This window comes from Echinops telfairi, unplaced genomic scaffold (assembly GCF_000313985.2).
Source record: "Echinops telfairi isolate 266 unplaced genomic scaffold, ASM31398v2 ScPeMD7_27;HRSCAF=92, whole genome shotgun sequence".
Lineage (NCBI taxonomy): Eukaryota > Metazoa > Chordata > Mammalia > Afrosoricida > Tenrecidae > Echinops > Echinops telfairi.
The window spans coordinates 1,292,519-1,300,177 of record NW_022103924.1 but is presented as its reverse complement, the minus strand read 5'-3'; the positions used below and the strand labels follow the sequence as shown (position 1 = coordinate 1,300,177).

Sequence of the window (7,659 nt, the reverse complement as noted above, 5' to 3'; positions counted from 1 at the left end):
AGTGCTTCCTCTCACTAGCTTGGTGTTGCTCTAATACTCACAGGATCTCTACCCTCTCCTAGATGCTGGATCCGCTTCCCTAGTTGCTCCCCTGTCCATGATGCCATCTGCTCACCACCCTCTTCTCCCCACCCTCCTCCCTCCCCCTCTATCTTCTGGGGTAATTGGCCCCATTGCCTTCTCTCCTGGCTTCCCTCCCGTGGTCCAACCCATATAATTAGGCCACTCATACATGTCCTCGTCCGAACAATAAGAAAACCTATGGTTGAAGAAAGAAAAGGGAAGAGAAAAAGATGAGAGAAAAGAAAGAAAAAAAGACCCTAGATAAGTCCAGGTCTGTTTGCTAGTCCCCATGGGACCCTCCCCCTGGTCCTGAGGGGGACCTGGGGGCTGCCCCTCCTTGTCCAAAGTCCATTCTTGGGGCTTCTCAGGGGCTTTGTGCTCGACTTTACTCTGATTGCTGATCTGTTATGCTCCAGTCCCACACTGTCTCCACACCATGTGTCTCCATTACTGTCCTGTCTCTGTATGCTCCAGTTGGGGGAAACATGTCTTGAGCTGTTGGTAGTCCCACAGTCCTCTCTGTGCCCCAGCAGCTCCATGCAGGGACCTCATCCTCTGGCCTTGGTGTGCCCATATAGACAGAGTCTAGACCAACTGCCACTTTCTCTTTGTCCTTCGTGGTTTGCTTCCTTCTGGGTATAGTCATTCGGTTCCTATCCCCCACCAGAAGGTCTAGTGTCGTTCTCTGTGGTACACTACCCATCTTTGTAATGCTTTGTTATGGGCCCACTTTTCTCTCCTCCCCTGAAAGCAGTTTTTGTTCTTCTTGAGCCTAAGTGAGGACAGTGCCTATGGCATTGATTTCTTGGTAACTGTGCTATGCACTGAGAATGGGAAGCATCCTGACTGACTCCAGGGCACACCACTCTTTCTTTGGAAAGTTCTCCCTTGACTTCCTTGTCACTTGGCCTCTCCTTGATTTCCTCTTCCCATCACCTTTGAAAGAACTGGACTCTGGCCCCTTACCTTATAACTTCTCCCTGGTCTGATGTGTGAAGTACAACAAAGGTCCTTATGGCGATACTATACTCTGGACCTTTCTCCAAAGCCCCAACTCCATGAGCTCATCTGACGGCTGCCAGAGAAGGAAAGTCCGGAGGCAGACATCAGAGGCCCCAAGGTCGGAGGGGTCAGGTAGCAGGGTGTCTTCCTTGTTCATGCCTTGTGGTTCTTTATGGGAGGGGATTTCATTCTGATTTTACTGATAACCCTCCCCTAAAAAGTTTCTCTTCTTCAGTGCCCTAGCTGAATTTAGAGAGGACTCTGGAAATGGCTTCATATAATAGATACTGACTTGTCACAAAAATAAGGTATACATTGTAGAAAATTGAGAAAAATACAGATATAGTCCAAGAAGAAAAAACTCATACTCCTGCCACTCAGAGGTAATCACTATTAACGATTCTTCCCTCAATGGAATTATAAATGCTTTTAGACATAATTGGAGCCATACTGACTACTGTGATAGAACCTGTACTTTTTTGCCATGTGCCATGAACCTTTCTGTCATTGTGCAGTCTCCTGAATCACCCCTTTGATGGGCAGCTGAGCATACACCAGGCTGCTGGTGGTTTCAAACTGTCAGCCATTCAGATTGCAGCCCAAACCATAACCACAATACCATTAGGGCTCCTGTTATATGTAGTATAGTAGATTTTAATGTTATAATTTTGGTCCTAAAAGTAAAATAGGATATGCCTCTAGTTCTGATTTTCAAGTCATTATGCCACTAGATTTTTTGATGCTAGGATCTCTATTTAATATTTCATTTGTTATGTGTCTTTTGACAGCTTGACAATTTCACACACAAAAATGTATCCTATTAAACTGGGGTTATGATGATGAAAAAGACCAGGTTGTTCCCCCAGGAGTTTAGTGTCTAGTCAGGGAGAGTGAAGAGTCCACAGAAAAAGACCTGGTGATGGAAGTAGCCGGAAGGAGGAAGTGGGTCAAGGATCCCCATTTAGTACCTACAGGGCCCTGGGTATGCAAGTGGAGATGTCCAGGAGGCACTGGCTCCGTAGCCTGGAGCCAGAGACATGTAAGAAAGACACAGGTGCCAGCATCAGTATGCATAGAAGCCTGTGGTGTGTAGTGGCATGAGAAGCCCGGGTGATGACACACTGCAGGACAAACAAGTATTGGAAAGACTGAGGGAGGCAGCTCTGCTTTGTCGAGATACTTTTTTTTTTTTTTAATGAGAAAGGTAAGATGCTTTGGAAAAGAATGTCGATAAAGTGGCGTAACATGAAAAGTAACCCCAACAGTAGAAATGTGAAGTGTCGTATTGGTGAATGTTTTGGTGTATTTATTTTATTTTCATTCCAAGAGGAAAAGACAAGGCACAGATTTTTCCTCTTTCAAAACTTTGTAAATGACTACCATGTTTGGGTATTATCAAGTATAACAAAACTTTTTAAAAAAATTTTAAGGACAAGCAGTGAAAGAAAAGTCAGAAAATTAGTCAACAGTGTCAAATGATGACATAAAGACTCAAATCACTGCCAGTGAGTCAATGCTGACTCACACAGGAGTAGAAAGCCCAGTTTTCCTCCCTCAGAGCTGCTGGTGGATTTGAACTGCCCCCCAATGTGTAGCCACTATGCCCCCAGGGCTCTGACATAAAGACAGGAGGTGTTATTTTAACAACCAAGAGGTCTTCAGCTAACCCTGAAAGTTTATGTGGGGCCGTGAGGGTAGAAGTCAGACAACAACAGATTAGTGTGTTCAGTCTCAAATGTCATCAGCTAAATGTGTGTCAGTGGGGATTTTGACCGTAAAGGGAGAGAGATTTGGGAAGGAGGATAATTTTAATTTTAGCCATTTTTCTTAACATATAAATCACTCTAAATTTAACTTAAAGGTTATATTAAAGCTAGAATGAACCTTAGAATTTCTGTATACATGAACAAGTGAGAGAGAAAATATGTCCCATTGGGATTCGTATAGCGCCTACCTAGGACCTGCTTCTCTGATGTCAGTTCTGTGTGATCTGTGTGACTTTGGGCAACGAACTTAATCCCTCTATGCCTCAGTTTCCTCATATATAAAATGCGAGTGATAGCTGTATAATATTTTATTGTGATTAGTGATACATGTAACATGCTCGGAACAATTCCAGGTTCAGAATGTGTTCAGTAAAGAAGAGCTGTTGTGCTCTTATTCAAGAGACCCTTCTTCCCAATATGATATTGCCTTATGTCCTGCTGGAATTTTTTCTCAGAAAAGCCATAGACTTTTACTTCAATTTACTGCTTTTTATTCTGCCACTTTCTCCTTAGACCAGTTGATAGGTTTGATCGAGATCGACCCCTGAGAGGACGAGGAGGTGCAAGAGGGGGGATGCGAAACCGAGGGAAAGGCGGTCCTGTGAACAGAATTTTTGATGGTTTCGACCAGAGAGGGAAACGTGAATTTGAAAGATACGGTGGGAATGATAAAATGTAAGTTTCTTTGTAATGCTGTTTTCACTTCTATGATTCATATTGTATGAATCCGTTACAAATTTTCAAATGTACTTAGTAGTAGCAGGCCGTTATTTTTATGGGAGTCTGATGTTTGGACAACTTTGTTGGTAAAAGCCTGTTCAAAGGATGCTCTTTCTTTCTCTAGAGCTGTCAAAACTGAAGATACCATGGATGGCGCTGGACCTTGCAGCTGGGCATGTGGTAAAGACACCAGGTAAGGTGCAGAGAGAGTTGTGCTCTATAGAGAGTGTGGAAACCTACAGTCAAGTGGAGCACTGAGTATCTTTTGCTTTTTCTGGAAATGATGTCCTCAGGGTTGTGCTTAAGGAGAAACTGACTTTCGGCTTTGTTTGATGGCCACTTTTAAAAGACTGCTTTGTCACTTTGCAGTCAAGTTGTAAATGGCTTTTAAAATGCTAATTTTATCTTATTTTAACTAAATAAATCTGTGGCAGATGACCACATAGCCGTTAGTCTCCTGTGCACTTGGTACTGCCTGGTATGCCCATGCAATTGCTATTGTTCTGCTTGGTAGATAGATATTTTATCTGACCTTCTACAGTTCTTGTGGATCCTTGACTACACCTTGGCTTTATAAATTAGTTTATGGGTTGAAGTCGAAGGTCAGGGTTTACCTGTGTTTCAAATTTGACATTTCTTTTGAGACTTCCAAGTGCCAGTTTTGTGTGTGGGAGTCATTCCACTCTGTGTCAGTTCCCAGCTGCAGAAACTGCCTGCGAGTTTTAGGGCGCAAGCGCGGTAGGGCCCTGCTATAGTTCAATCATCTTAAGAAGAGTTGTGAGGAACATTACATTTGTTGGTTTGATCAATGGTGGGTGAGTATATGCCAAAAATGTTTGCCATTTCAACATTTTTACACGTACAATTCAGTGACTTTAATTGCTTTCTTCATGAATATCCATCACTACTGTCAGTTTTCAAATATTTTCACCACTCTTAGCAGGACCTCAGTGTCCCCAAGCAGTAAGTCTGTTTCCTTCCTGTAAAGACAAACTGAGGCACAGGACGAGTGAGAGGTCAATTGAGGCACGGGAGACGGACAAAGATAACTGACAGGACAAAGGGAGAGCAGAAACAGAAGTAGCTTTATAAGGGGAGAGCTCCCAGGTGAAACCCCATGACCTAGCAAGTAGTCCAGGGGAATCGCGGGCTATGCCCGGGGTCTGGAGTTTTTAAAGGAAAGCGGGGAGAGGGAGGTCCGTGCTGCAGCAGTAAGGGTTATGGCCCAGGATGGCGTTTATCCGCTCTGGCAGGTAGGCTATCCGGTTACTGGGGAGTCAGGCTTCCCTGGTGCCGTTTCTCGGTCTCCTCATTCCAGGGGCAACTTGCTGACCTCCACGGATGCGCAGGGAAGCAGGGTCCTGGCTTGCCTCAGCTTAGCCCAATCACTTCCTGCCTACCCTGAGTAAGCACTAATAATCTTTGATCTCTGTACTTATGCCTATACTATAATTTTATATAAGTGGGATCAGATAATGTTTGTCCTGTGACTACAATTCTTAGCATAATGCTTTCTAGGTCAGTCCGTGTCATAGCAGGCAGGCTCTTTATGGTTGAGTAATAGTGGAGAAGACTGGGTGTTCTATTCCACTAAGCAGTTACAGCCTCAGAACTCACAGGGGGTCGGTATGAGTCAGCAATGACTCAAAGGTGGCAGTGAGTTGATATATATATTTATATCACACACACACATATATATACAAAGAATTTTATATATACATAAAATAGTACAAGCACTTTCTAAAGCAGATGACGTGTACTATCATACCTAATTGTACTACCATCCCATTCTGTTTTCATTTGTATCTAAAATCATTTGAGCTCCAAGTGCTTCTTTACTTTAATGGGGCTAACATTGGACTTGGAAGGTTCTCCTGGTGGACTTTCATATCCCAAAGAGAATATGACTCTGACCATGTAGCACACATTTTCAGTTTTTTTGTGAATTATAAAATCAAAAATCTTAGATGGTAATGATTTTCAAATGACAGGTTTTCTTAGAATAATATTTACTACAAGAAAAAAACCCAGGTGAATATAACACAGTAAGTAATTTGTCTATACCTGCTGAGGAACAAGTGCTACCATGGGCCTTTCTTCGTTAAGAAAGAGAGTTTTGTTTGAACACATTGGCAGTGATCATTGGATTTATGGAGAAGACGCTTTCAAATTGGTTTTCTTCAGCAGTTTGACAGTGAAGGTGTTGAAAGTTGAATTTTTTCCCATCTGTAAACTGAAGAAGTCTAACACCAAATACTGTTTTCCTGTTAGTGATTAGAATAGACAACCATGAATAACCTTTTCAAAAAATGCGGTCTTCCAGTTTTTTATTGTGCAAGATCATTTTATGTCATTAATCGTGATCAGAATCTGTTTGCTCTCAGATGTGGATAAGTGTGAAGTCTGATTAAATTTAAACAAGGGACTCAAGAAGAAGCCTTGAAGGTGCAGTAGAGATCAGTGTTGGACTGCTAGCCCGCAGTTAGCACCCGCTAGGAGAAAGATGAGGCTGTCTTTCTGTAAAAATGTACAGCCGTGGAATCCCAAGAGAACAGTTTTACTTTTCCTGTAGGGTTGGTATAAGTTGGGGTGGACTCAATGGCAGTGGTTAGTGACAAAAGGCTTGAGGTATGTCCCATCATTTTTGTGGGGACATAGGTGTGCAATGGCCACTCTCTGTGTGAAGTATATTAGAAATCAAAATACAGGCATGGACCCTGGGACAGCCTTCTTGTAAATCCAGCCTTGAGATTTACTCTCTAAGAAATAATACAATCTGCCAAAATATATTAATCCTGCTAAATTTGAAACTTAATTATCTTTTTGTATGGAAAACTAATTTTCTCTGTAAACCTTCACTCAAATCACAATACAAACTTTAAACAATGTGTTTTGTAGATTTGGTTCTGTGGTAAGCACATGGCTTAAGCACACTAGTTCCGTTTGCTCAGAAGATAATTTAGGTTAATGGAGGAGAGCTCTGGTGCTTTCATTACCATGAATTGTCCAATGTGAGAAATGCTGGTTTTATGGTCTTTTTGTTTTGTGTTACTTCTTCTTTTCTTTTCCCAGGTCTTCATAACCTTTTTATGATTAATGGTTGGAAAGCTGTCACCAGTCAATAAACCTAAATTTTTTTACCCTGCGGGTTAATTAACAGAGCTTAGAAGTAAATATAAAGTTTGAATAATGTAGCATTGCAGCTGGGTTTGCTGGGGGCAGGTACTAAGTGCTAAAAACAAACCATACTACCCGCAGTGCCCCTCCCCCCACACTTATGTACAGTGGCTGATGCACAGGTGCTGAGCAGCCATCTACATTTCAAGCCCCAAGTTCTTTTGATGTGTGATCTTTTGGGTTTAGTTTACAATTGGTAAAGCTTATTCAAATTTTGTGTTGAAAAACAGTTTTAAAAGAATGTTGGGGGCTTAAGTAGAAAGTAAATGTTTTGAGAATGATGATGGCAACAAATGTGCTTGACACAATGGAAGGGTGTATGGATCGTGATAAGAGTTGTACAGGCCCCCAATAAAATGATTTAATTAAAAAAAAAAAAGCTGATACCAAGGGCTCAACTACAAAGAAAATGCTTTGAAAAATGATGATGGCAACATATATACAAATGTGCTTGACACAGTTGGTATATGGATTGTTAAACAAGAGCTGTAAGAACCCTCAATAAAATTATTTATATATTAAAAAAAGGAATGTTGGTTATAATACTTTTGAGTTGAGAATATAACTAAATTGTCTAAATGTAAAAAAATGTGTTGTTCTTGCAGTTCAATTTATATTTATTATTTAAAAAAATAGTAATCACTTTCCGTCTGGTTCTCCGACCACCCTGCTGAGGGTGCTAGCAGCTTGGGCAGCCCAGCTTTGAGAAAGTGTGCTGTGGCCCTCTCAACAGCGCAGGTCCCAGAAAGGAAGGTCAGCTGGGCCAAAGGGGCAGTGGAAGAAGAGCGCAAGAGGAGGGAGAGCTTTGGGGTTGTTGGTGAAACCTGCAACAGCAGGAGTGGAGACAAAGTCAAAAGAGGCAGCAAGAAAAGATTTTATGTCAAGCTAATTTTATGTTATTAACCATGATTAGAATCTGTTTGTTCGCAGG

The 7,659-nt window shown here is 41.8% G+C and overlaps 1 protein-coding gene across 1 annotated transcript in view; it reads left to right on the top strand.

The window, feature by feature from the left end:
- The window catches only part of HABP4 (hyaluronan binding protein 4), a 70,093-nt gene that overhangs the window by 21,729 nt on the left and 40,705 nt on the right, over positions 1-7,659 (top strand). Inside the window, exons 3-4 of the mRNA XM_004714609.2 lie at positions 3,345-3,506; positions 3,676-3,744. Of these exons, the coding sequence (XP_004714666.1) occupies positions 3,345-3,506; positions 3,676-3,744 (231 nt within the window). The remainder of the gene's footprint in view (positions 1-3,344; positions 3,507-3,675; positions 3,745-7,659) is intronic.